At 34.0% G+C, this 12839-nt stretch overlaps 1 protein-coding gene across 3 annotated transcripts in view; it reads left to right on the top strand.

Moving 5' to 3' along the window:
- Positions 1–12839, top strand: part of SSBP2 (single stranded DNA binding protein 2) — a 309703-nt gene that overhangs the window by 212501 nt on the left and 84363 nt on the right. For 2 of the 3 annotated variants that reach the window (XM_060091794.1, XM_060091792.1), the window contains exon 5: positions 4968–5057. The exons of the other annotated variant lie outside the window; for it this stretch is intronic. In XM_060091794.1, coding sequence (XP_059947777.1) covers positions 4968–5057 — 90 coding nt within the window. The remainder of the gene's footprint in view (positions 1–4967; positions 5058–12839) is intronic. 3 annotated transcript variants of the gene reach the window in all.

Raw genomic sequence — 12839 nt, 5'->3', positions numbered from 1 at the left:
GTGCTCTGCATTAAAATTGTGAAGACAGGAAACCTACTACAGGGCCCTGATTAACCACGGTTTTGATTTCTGCAGTTCTAGTTACAGTCAACCAAGTTCTGAAAAAAATTAAATGGAAGATTCCAGAAATAAACAATTCATAAGTTTTAAAATGTGGACCATTCTGAGTAGCATGATGAAGTCTCACCATGTCCTGCTACATCCTGCCTGGGACGTGAATCATCCCTTTGTCCAGCTTGACCCACCCATTAGTCACTTAGCAGCCGTCTGGGTTATCAGATACAGTGTAGTGGTATCACAGTGCTTGTGTTCAAGTCACCCTTATTTTACTTAACAATGGCCCCAAAGCACAACAGTAGTGATGCAGGCAATTCAGATATGGCAAAGAGAAGCTGAAAAGGGCTTCCTTTAAGTGAAAAGGTGAAAGTTCTCAACTTAATAAGGAAAGAAAAGCAATCGTATGCTGAGGTTGCTAAGATCTGTGGTAAGAAGGAGTCTTCTATCTGTGAAATTGTGACAAAGGAAAAGGAAATCTGTGCTAGTTTTCACACCTCAGACTGCAAAAGTCATGCCCACAGTGCATGCTAAGCACTAGTTAAGGTAGGAAAGTCATTAAAATTTGTGGGTGGGAGACATGAACAGAAAACGTGTTCTGATTGACAACATTGTGTTGGGCCAGAAAGCATATCGAGCCTCTACAGAGACTTCAGCAAGAGATCCTCTGAAACAAGTGACACCAAGCCATTTACTGCTAGTAAGGGATGGTTACACAGATGCAGGAATAGGTGTAGATCAGAAAATATAAAAATTACTAGAAAGGCTGCTGAAGAAGCCGCTGCCGCATTTCTGGCAGAGGTGAGGAAGTTGATGAAGGAAAGAGACCACATTCACATAACTTTTATCACAGTATATTGTTATAATCGTTCTATTTTATTATTAGTTATTGTTGTTAATCTCTTACTGTACCTAATTTATAAATTAAACTTTATCATAGTTATGTATGTATAGGAAAAAACATAATATATATAGAGTTCAGTACCATCGCAGTTTCAGGCATCCATTAGAGGTCTTGGACTCTGTCTCCACAGATAAGGGAGTCTACTGTATGACCATTTTAAATGTTTCTCAAACAATACTTATATCTGACTTAAAAATAGTATAAGTGTGTTAATAGTAAAGACAAATAATTCTCTGCCTGGTCTCTTCCTACCTACTCTTACCTTTAATCCTCCTTCCAATTTCTAGTAAGTATATCACTATTTTAGTTCCTCTGTTATTACCTTTACAATTTTACATATACTTAAAGTATTTTTTCCTTTTCCACCAAATGTAGACTTTATATCTTGATTCCCCAGTGTATAGTTAGGCAGCTGGTTCTGTACCATCCTTAGTAACTAAAACTGTTAGTTATTTAATGTGTAGAATCTTGATGAATGCTAATTATGTTATAACCAATTGTATCTTAATTTTATTTTTAAGCAAAATTTTATTTTATGCCTATTGTTTTGAAACCTCCTTACAGAAGTATATACAACTTTTTTTTTCTACCAGAGGCCACTAGTGATAATAACTAAGGTCAAAATAAGGACTCTTCTAGCTTTTATTTCAGGTTTTTATTTAAGAAGGGAAAATATAAAGTAACAGTATACATCTCTGTTCTTTAAATTCAGAAATAGGGAATTAGAGAATAAAAATTATTATTAAAATTCAATTATATAATAGCATTTAAGAGAAGGGGCAAAATGGGAAATGGTGCTGGACGTATATACAAGGGAAAATAAATAACACAGAGAGGAAGGGGCACAGATTGACTTGTGCCTTCTTATAGGTAGAAAGATACAAAAACAGAAAGTCCAAGAGAGGAGACTTAAACAAAGATAAATATATAGCAACATGAAGAAAGATTTCGTGGTGACTCTTTAAAGTTCATTTTAATATATCCCTGGAAAAGCAAATAATTGTTCCATAATTTAGTTCATTTGAAAACACCAAATTTAATATATTATATTTATAAAAAGCAGGTAAAATTTATATTAGTGATTTGGGAAAATATTTTAAAAATTAAAAGTAAAGTTTTCACTTCCAAAAAACCTTGAAATTCAAGTCACATGACAAAGTAAATGACTTAAGAGCAGTTAGAAAATACATATGTGAAAGTATATGTTAAAAACATACAAAGTAAACTAGTAAAAAGAAAAAATAATTTTAATGATAATTAATATTTTTACATTGCTCCAAAGTCTTATGTATTCAGTTTAGTTAGAAGTATTTTATAGCCATATTATTTATATGTCTTTCTTTTTTACAAGAGAGAGAATATAAAAAGTCAACCCTAAATAATTGTGGATATATTATATATAAAGGATTTTCCATGGTATTCTAATGGGAATTCACACAAATCCAGTGAAACTAATGCTTTGTAGTAGTTCTTAGTATAATTAAATTATTTGCTCTCCTTTCTTAATTCAGTCACAAACCCCCAGAATAATATTATACATACTTGAGTTAGAGCCAACAACAACTTTCTGTGGATCCTCAAGTCATGAGATAAATTTGTCTCATGAGTTGGAAGTAAACTTGAGACAAGTCTCAGAAATTCCAGCAATGAAACCCAAGAAATGTGGTACGTCTACATTAAGCTCTAATTCCCCAAACTTGATTCTTATTTAGCTTACAGTTTCAAAACATGTATTATTTATTATTGCTACCATATAAAAATGAGCAAGTTAGGCAGTTTGAGAAATATACTCTTTTACAAAACTTAGAGTACCATTTAGTGTAACTCTTCAGTGTTTATTATCAGACTAGTATTTGTTATTGATCAACATGGTGTACCAAATGGTACTCTAAGCTTGAGTCCACACAGTACAATAAAGGAGGGAATTATCCCTTGTCAATAAATCCCAGAAGAATGGATGGATAATTTAGCTCAAAAATGTGATCCACAAAGTGAAGTTTGGACTGCAGTGCTCTATACCAGTGCTTTGTATTGGGTAAATAAACTGGATAATTACTAGTATTCTGTTCACTTCAATTTCTGTCCTTAGGCCAAGCCTAGAAATTGCTATTACATGAGAAAACTAAAGCATCGTGCTCTATACTAGAAATTATGTAGCTATACTCTGCCAGGCAACAAGAATTGCAGGAGAAATAGCATCTTTGAACAACACTAAGGAGGTGCACCAGTTCACTGAATTCTGTTTTGTTCTTGTAAACCTGCTCAACATTGTAGTATACATTTCTATAAAAGCATAGGTGAGTGTGTTTTACAAACTTGTCTCTCTTTTTACGTAAGTCTTTTTTATTGCAAAAACAAGTTTCTATTCTGCAATTAATTAGAACAATAGTGACATCCTATGTCTAGCTTTCAGTACTAAGAGCAACTTCCCCATTAAAATAATTGACTGTCAAAGGATGTAGATCAAATCTTTCTTCCTAGATCTGCCTGTAACCACATATATTTAAACTAAAAGAAGATAACTGTTAGGTGGTAACTTTTTCTCTTACTCTAACATTGTGTATTAAACTTTTATGCAAGTTTAATTAAAATGAAAAACAATTTGCCTTTCATTTTTTAAAAACGTGAGTGTTGATATTGTAACGCAAAATAGAGCTATCTGACAAATGGTAGGTATTCAATTAATGTACACTGAATGAAATTGCATGTTTTTGCTTAAAATGGGATGATAGATTGATGTTTCATATTAATATCTAAGAAATATTATTTCTCCTTTTATACTTCTATGCTTTATCAGAAGTTTAGAATGTTGGCATTCATAGGTAACCAACATTTTAGATAACCATATTTAAATCTAGGTTTCCTCAGGAAATACTAAAATCATTGGCTTTCAGTGATAATAACTTCCACTACTATAGAATAAACATGTTTTAGTATTTTTTATCAATTTATATATTGGGAAATATATGCTACAAATATACTGAGATATTATATCTTCTAATGGAATATTAATTCATGAATGAATAAACTGATGTACAAGTGAGAAAAGTACAACAAATACACACAAATAGATCCAGGATTTGTTTTGAGTTCTTTTCATAACAGAACTGTTGAATTCATACTGATCTGTCTTCAGCATATTTCTGCTCCCTTCTTGGCTGTTCTTAGTATTTGTAATGTGTCTAACGAGATTGAGGGATGAAATTCATGGTTGTAAAATAGTTGTATGTATTACTGCTCTATGTAAGAGTTAAATCTAAAACCTTGACTTGATTACAAAGAGCCTATCCCAAAGTTTTTCATATTCCTATTTCATGAAGCCGTAGGATTCCATGAAATAATTTGCAAGTAAAGTAGACTTTGAATTTTTCCATCTGATTTTTTCATAATCTGTTTATCTGAGACTAATCTCTCCAAATCTAATTCCTTTCTCTTATTCAATCTCCTAATTACTTTTTCATCCTCACCACCCTTTTTTTTGCTATCAATTATATTTTGGCTACCAATTATAGTATATCAGAAAGTGAATAATGTGCGTGTTGCCACCTATAGACGAGAAGTAATTATACTTATTTATGACAGAGAAAAGCATAATCTAAACAGAGTTCTTTTTTCCAACTCCTACAACCACCATTTTCAAACTTGTTACTTAAATATTTATCTATTTGTTGTTGATGTTGCCATTTCAGAAGGCTGTGCCTTAAAATAAAGCATTTACTTAAACTTCTATCACTTTATCATTTTATTTGCCTTTTATATTTTACTCAAATATACTATCTTATTAAAGTTCTGTGATTTCAAAAAGTTTAAAGAGACCTGTTTAAACCAAATAACTTAGTCATATCCTAAACTAACTGCTACATCTTAGTTTACCTCTGGAGTGGGGGAAATTACCAATATTTGTTCCCAGGAATGAAAAGCTTCCCTTCCTACAGTCTATTATCATCAGTCTTTTGTTCTGTGCCTTCTCTGTAATGATATAGGTTTGTTTCTCCTTTATTCTTTGCAGAGTGCTGCAGCAGCTCCCAGTCCAGTGCTAGGAAACATTCCCCCAGGAGATGGCATGCCAGTAGGTCCTGTACCACCAGGGTTCTTTCAGGTACTCAGAGAAACTCTGACTAGGAATGTTAAGGCATAGCAACTCCTGTTCGATTTTATTGAAATATATGAAGGAGAATGAGGCTATTTTAATCCTTAAGGTAAACATAATGCTGTGCAGCCAACTCTTGATTATTCAGAGACTGGTTATCTTGTATGTAGATTAGCCCTTCCTTCCAATATTTTCTTTATTGTCAAATTTTTATTCGTATATTTTACCATTTCACTGTGCAAGTAAGAAAGAAAGGTAGCTGAAATGCAAATTAGCTAAGCTAACTGTGGTGAAGATTTGGTGGGAGAAAAGGCTAATGGATGAGGTTTTGGAATGATATATGGATTTTAACTATCCAAGCCATCCATATCTCCACAGACTAAAGATAATCAAGATTTGGCTGTACTTTCACATTATGGCTAAGTCATAACCTATTCATTTATCAAAATTATAGGCTATAACAAAATATTTTGAGAATCATCTTTGTGGCTTTTAAACTGAATTTTTATCAATATCATTATATAACATTTATAAAATCAGATTTTAAAATACATATGTTAGTATTTTAAATTTGCAACAAGCACATTTATTTTAGCAAAAGATGATAATGATTTTAGAATTACATCACTTTTCAATTTGATGGCATCCACTTTTTTTTTTTTTTTTTTTTGTGGTACGCAGGCCTCTCACTGCTGCGGCCTCTCCCGTTGCGGAGCACAGGCTCCGGACGCGCAGGCTCAGCAGCCATGGCCCACGGGCCCAGCCGCTCTGCGGTATGTGGGATCCTCCCGGACCAGGGCATGAACCCGTGTCCCCTGCATCGGCAGGCGGACTCTCAACCACTGCGCCACTAGAAAAGCCCTATGGCATCCACATTTAAATCTGACAGTTTTTTAACCCAAAGCTACATAGATTCTGAAGTTAATTTTTTTTTAACTCCATACTTAATTTTATACCACCCTTTGAGAAAATTAGGAAGAATTTAGGAGTTAAGAACTGCAGTTGGAAGGCATTACAGGAATTAATGTTATATGCTATATTGTTAATGAATTACATCAGGTACTTATAAACTAATTTGTCACTTTAGTGTTTTATATTTTCAAAGTCCCTGATAATCATTTGTTAATTAATACATACCATCATTTCAGTGTAGATCAATGTACTTTATAAATGTGAAAATGGAGAAATAAAATTATAAGTAATTTTCCACAGTACAGCAATTGAATAAAAAAAGTCATAATTAGAACCTAGTACTAAGTCTGAAATGTAAAGTCCTTTAGGATATGCTATTTGTCTGGCTACTGTATATTAATATTCAAAAGTCTTAGAGCTCACATTCTGTCTTGAGGCCCCTTTCTTAAAATCTAGGAACATATTATAACTCTTGGTTATTAATTAAACAATCACTGTTTAATATAATAATAATAATAGCTAACACTTAGTAACTGCTTACTGTATGCCATGCTTTGTTCTAAATATTTCATGTGTACAAACTCTTAATCCTCACAATAACCTAGGGGTAAAGTAAGTATTATCATCATTACCATTGCACAGATGAAAAAACCAAAGCATGATAAGAAGTTTGCACAAAGTCAGAAAGTCACAGGACTGGGATTCAAGGCAAGGCTTTCTCAACTTCTGCCATTGACTTTACCTTTTAAAGTTCAGAGTTGATCGTTACTCATAAAATATTTCTAGCTCACTTTATATTTTTTCCTCATGCTCTTATTTCTCTTACTAAGGATAGATTGGAGTTAGGGAGTAAATCAGAAGAGTTTAATCTACTTACAAGGGCTAGCAGAAGCTCTCTAAGTGGCCCTTTAAAAAAGAGGCAGTAGGTTGGGAAGGAAGCCAAATTCTTCCTAGGGTTAAGCAAAGATGCATAAACCTATACATCTTCATTTTTACATTTTGTAGAATGAACCATTCTTCCCTTACCTACCTGCCTTCTGCCTGAGTCTTGATAAGAGTAGTTGAAACAGAATTAACTTCTGTTTTAATACAATTAGATAAATACTTGACTAGATGCCAGGCACTGTGGTAGGCATATAAAAATGAGTATGTATAATATGTACCTTCCTGAAGCTCACTGTCTAGCCAGAGAGTCATTATTAAAAATAAATAACTGTAATACAGCAAGATATGTGCTGTAACAGAGTAAAGTTCTGTGTTGACCTAGAAGAGAGAGCTATAAAGTCTGCCTGAACTGGAGCTAAGAGAGGTTTGGAAAAAGTTTTCCAAGAAAACAACAAGCAGAGGAATGATATTTCAGAAAGTGGGAAAAGTATAAGCAAAAGTGTGGAAGCATCAGAATGACCTGTGCAGACGTGTTCAGGGTAATATGAATGGAAAGTAGAGGGGAGGGCAGGCAGGAATTCCTGGAAATGAAATTGGAAGATAAGCTGTAGCATCTTGAGAAGGGCCTTATATGCCATGTTAAGAACTTGAGTCTTTATTCAGTAGGCATGTAGGAACTGTCAGACATCTTTAAGAAGGGCAGTGACCTGAATTCAAACTATAGAGTAGATTTAGGCTTTTTTAGGCACCTATGATATAGTTGTATACAAAATCCCTGCCGTTAAAAAACTCACACTGTGGTGAATAAGAGAGAGAGAGAAGGCAATTAGAATTTAGAAAGAAAATGGCTATATTAAATGAGTAGTGCATGTTTTTAGAGCACATCAGAAGGCCACCAAACCCAATCTTGGGAGAGTCATTGTCAGACATATATTGTCAAAACAGTAAATAGGGCTTCCCTGATGGCACAGTGATTAAGAATCCACCTGCCAATGCAGGGGACATGGGTTCGATCCCTGGTCCGGGGAGAACCCACGTGCCATGAAGCAATGAAGCCCGTGTGCCACAACTACTGAGCCTGTGCTCCAGAGCCCACGAGCCACAACCACTGAGCCTGTGAGCCACAACTACTGAGCCCACGAGCCACAACTACTGAGCCCGCCGTGCCACAACTGCTGAGCCTGCACACCTAGAGCCTGTGCTCCTCAACAAGAGAAGCCACTGCAATGAGAATCCCGCGCAATGCAAGGAAGAGTAGCCCTGGCTCGCTGCAACTAGAGAAAGCCCGTGCACAGCAGCAAAGATCCAATGCAGCCAAAAATAAATAAATAAAATAAATTTTTAAAAAAATAAAAAGAGAAAATAATGAGCAATAGTATAGTGAGAAGTAGTGAGGAAATGCAAAACTTATTTGGGGATGGCTGGATGGGACTAGACCAGGAAAAGACTGAGACTATTAGAATTTAATGAATAAAGGAAAGTAAAGCAAGAAGAATTTTAATTAACACATAAAGCTTCACCAGCTTCAACAGTTCTGAGCTCTACTCACTGTGTGATCCTACCATAAGAAGTACATTGAAAACATTCTCCTAAATAGACAAACATTCTCGTTTTATCCCTGTTTACACTGCAGAACAAGCCCCCTCTTTTCCATTATAAGTATAGACTTAAATATATTATGAAGTGGAATTATTACAAACTCTAAATTTGTGAATTCATAACAACTGCATTTGAATAATATCAATTAACTCAAACTCCAAAATAGTTACGATTAATACCGCATACATTTAATAAGTCCATCCTGGAAGACGGTCTCTAGATTAGCATCTATCAACCATGTTGATATATGTCACATCTATTTGTGACAGATATCAGCATGGTTCAGACTTAAACCTTGACCTTTTTTAATTGAAATGGGGGTGCTTCTATTGTTGAGTAGGAGATCAAAGTAAGTAAAATCAAGAGGAATAGTTGGACATGCAAAAGGAGGTGTCCGTTTAGTAAAATAAAGCCATTTGAAGTAAGACACATTTATTTACTTGGAGTCTTTTATCAAAGGAGTAATTTGTATAAGAAACCCTCTAAATTCTCAAAGTGACCTACCATGGAACTGGTGAATGACTTTAGAGCAACTTTCTTAAATTGAGGAGTGTTGCTACTGGGGTCAGTGGGAAGATAGTAGAAGTGGCCTTTGATCTAACTAGAGTTTGGCAGTTTTGGTGGAAGAAAATACAGTACTGTGGTGTGGTGTGAATACACCTAATAGGTCCTCAGAACTAAGTCTATACTCTGACTCTCCTGTCCCTATGCTAAAGTATTATTCAAAAGTTTCATTGTATGCTAAGAAATCTGAATTACGCATTAAAAGCATCAACCTGCTGTATATTCATTCTCATAGCATTCTTACTAAAAGTCAGGCAAAATTTGATTCCTGTAGTTTTATCAAATAGGCAGCATTAATCCTTGAACCAATTAGATTTTCTTCACACTTACGTATAATAATCAAAATAGTTTAGTAAAATGCACTTATAAAACAAACTTCTCATTCATTTATGTTTTTTAAAAATATAGACTATTAACTCTGTTGCTTTATAATTTTCTAGATTTGAGTAGTAAGAAATCTCTTGTGAATTTAATATAACTTAAACTACGTTAAAGAAATGGGCATTTCTTATTTCAACCAAAAAAATCTGAGGGGAGTGAAAAAAATACTTTATTTTTTCCTTCTTTCTGCTGTTTACCACAAGAAAACTTTTAAGAAAACCACATCTTGTTTTTATCACTAATCAAACACATCTATAACTTTTATATAAAAACACAATGTAATCTTTTTAATAGGTCTAATGTAGATATCTTTGCGTATATAACTAATGTGGGATATACTTGTAAATATTTAATTTTGAATTCTGTATAGCCTTTTGTTCATTTTTACCATGTATTATATTGTGTTTTGATTTTTATCTTAATACATTTGCTGTATTCTTAGTCACTGGATCTGTCTTCTTTACTGAGAACTGTTGAAAACTAATAATACATTGATGATGGATTGTAAATGTAAGGCTTTGACATGAATAAGATTATAAATACTTGTTGAAGATAAAGTATACCAAGTAATTTAGTTTCGGACTACAGTGGCCATCCATATTTTAAAATCCGAATTGATCAAAACTGTGATATGGTGGAAAATATGTTGCAGCAGGTTCCTAAGTCACATTCTTTCTACAAGCAGAATGTTAGCAATGGTAAAGCGGTTTTGCCATCTAGTGGTGGTTTGCCGATGTCTCTACTTGTTTGGGTATATTTTCCAAAGGTTCTATTTTTAGCAAGACTGCACTGTAGCAAGCTGACCTAATGCTTTGACATAGTAATAATGTAATAAGAACAACAAAAACAACAAAAATACAAGGAAATCTCCCCTTTTCTCCATGGTACACTTATTGACAAGAAAAACTCAATATAAATGACATTCATAAAGCACCAAAGACAAAAACAAAGCTCAGGGTAATATAATATTCTTGATATTTTAAAAGAAAGAGAATCAAAAAGGAGAAAAACAATTATTTAATCTAACACTTAAAACTGAAAAGGAAAAAGACAAGAAATGTTTTTACAAGCCCTGGTTAAATGTTTCTGGAGGTAGATATTTATTTGATTTATTTTTAGACATAAGTCCTACATTTTGAAGATACCTTCATAACTAAGCATACTCCTCTTCCTATTGACTTTCACAAAACAACCTTTTATTATCAGTAGCACCTGTTTTACCCTATTATTTATAGATATAGTAGTTAAATAGTCTCCATTCCTTCTCAGTTTCCTTCTATTATTAATCTTTAAATTGTCTTCTCTCCCAATGGTATGCCTTTCCTCTTATCCCTCCTGATCATGGCTGTTTCAGAAGTTAGTATTAGGAAATACTCTAAGACAGGAGAAACTCCCTTTCCTTCTCCCCAGAAGTTGTAGATATCATCTTTGATGTCAGATAACAAACCAAAAGATTAGTAAGTACATCATTTCTTAATTTGAATAAGTGGAATACTGAATATCTCAAGTTGAATTGACTTACTGAACTATAATATCTAACATTATCAATATATATAGTTTAAAATTCACACATTAAAAATAGTATTTCTCAGAATTAAATACAACAGGATTTGGAGAGTAGAGGTGAGGAAGGTTGCTTATTTGTCAAAGTTCAAGAAATAAAACTGAAGTTTAATTTTCTTAAAAATGTAATTTTGAATCTTTAAAGAACAAAAATTCTGAATATTGAGAACAGAACAAGTCTTTCTCTAGTATAAAGATAAAAGCAGCCTAAAAAAATAAAGGTGCCTGACAGCTGCTGGCTTTGATAATGCTTTCCTGCAGTTATGGTAATAGTTTTTCTGGCCTCAACTATTAGAACAAATTAAAACTGCTCAGCTTGAGTAACTAAGTAAGTTTTTTTTTTTTAAATCGCAGTTTCAAACAACTGAAGACCCGATAGCAGTGACTAGATGGACAACAAGCAAAGAAGGGGGTGTCAGGGGTTTAGACTCTTTACTTGTGTTTTTCAATTAGAATGGAATGAAATAGTTTCCTGTTAGAAACCTTACTTTTGATGTTTATTTATCAAAATGGGTATTTATGAAAAAGTTAACTTGGCCATCCTAGACCAATATCTTATTTTTGAAAATTCTTCCCAGAACACCTCTATTTTTATTATAGGGCCTTGGGAAACAAAAAAAAATGTATAGCAAATATCCAAAGGCAATTTATAACACAATCTTAGTTTTTGGTTTAACGTTGGTTACAGAAACAAAAATGGGCACCATTCTTTGGGGAATTAAAGGTAAGGAATGGATTATTAAATATAAATCAAATAGCAAATATATTGCAAATTCCCTATATGGGTCAGATAGATTTGTCTTAAGTATACATAAGGATACCTTCAGCTTTTTGAAAAATAGCTTATCAGACTTCCTTGGTGGTCCAGTGGTTAAGCACGGGTTCAATCCCTGGTTGGGGAACTGAGATCCCACATGCCATGCCGTGCAGCCAAAAAAAAAAAAGAAAACACCATTAAAAAAAAAAAATATATATATATATATATATATTTACAAAATAGCTTATCACTAGGTGGTGTTCTGGAATAATTTATCTTCTATCTATATCAGAGGTCAACAAACTTTTTCTGTAAAAAGCCAGATAGTAAATATTTTAGGATTTGAAGGCTTTGAGGTCACGCTACTCAACTCTGTTGTTGTAGTATAAAGGCAGCCATAGACACTGTGTGCACTAAAGAGCATGGCTATTCCAGTAAAACATTATTTACAAAAACAAGCGGTGGACCACATTTAGCCATGAGCCATAATTTACCCACTCCTATTCTTTATGAATATGGTCACCACTAGATGGCCTGTAAGAAATCCAAAGGGTAAAGACCAAGAACAGTGTTTCTCCAAGAGTATTCTTGTACTATTGTCAAGAGTCCTGGGGGTCATCTGCCTCCCAGTATATCAGGATTCTTGGTCGTGGGGCAGTGGCACTGGAAATCCTTTGGTTTTTGTTGTTTGTTTTTTATTTTTAACAGATGAGTCTTACAAGCTAAAATTTGAGAACCACTGGCTCAGAGTGCTGATGACATTCAGCAACAAATATTTATGGTCCCCTCCCACCACGCTGTGCTAGAGTTACTGCAGTAAACAAGCTAACCAGAAATCCTTACCCACATCCAACGTAGTGTCCACTATGGGAGACAGTCAGTAAACAAATAATTATTTTTAAATATATGATATGTTAGATTGTGATAAGGACTAGAGAGAAAAATGAAGCAGAAAAGGAAAATAGGCAGTGTTGAGGAAGTTCTGGATGGGGTGACCACAGAAGGACTCATCAAGAAGATGCCATTTAAGTAAAGACCTGAAGGAAGTGAGGGAACAAGCATCTGGTACCTGAAGGAAGTGTTCTAGGCTGAGGGATAAGCAAGTATAAAGCCCTTGAGTTCAGTGCATG

The sequence above is a fragment of the Mesoplodon densirostris genome, chromosome 3, assembly GCF_025265405.1.
Source record: "Mesoplodon densirostris isolate mMesDen1 chromosome 3, mMesDen1 primary haplotype, whole genome shotgun sequence".
NCBI classification, from domain to species: domain Eukaryota; kingdom Metazoa; phylum Chordata; class Mammalia; order Artiodactyla; family Ziphiidae; genus Mesoplodon; species Mesoplodon densirostris.
This window is presented reverse-complemented; position numbering and strand designations above follow the sequence as displayed.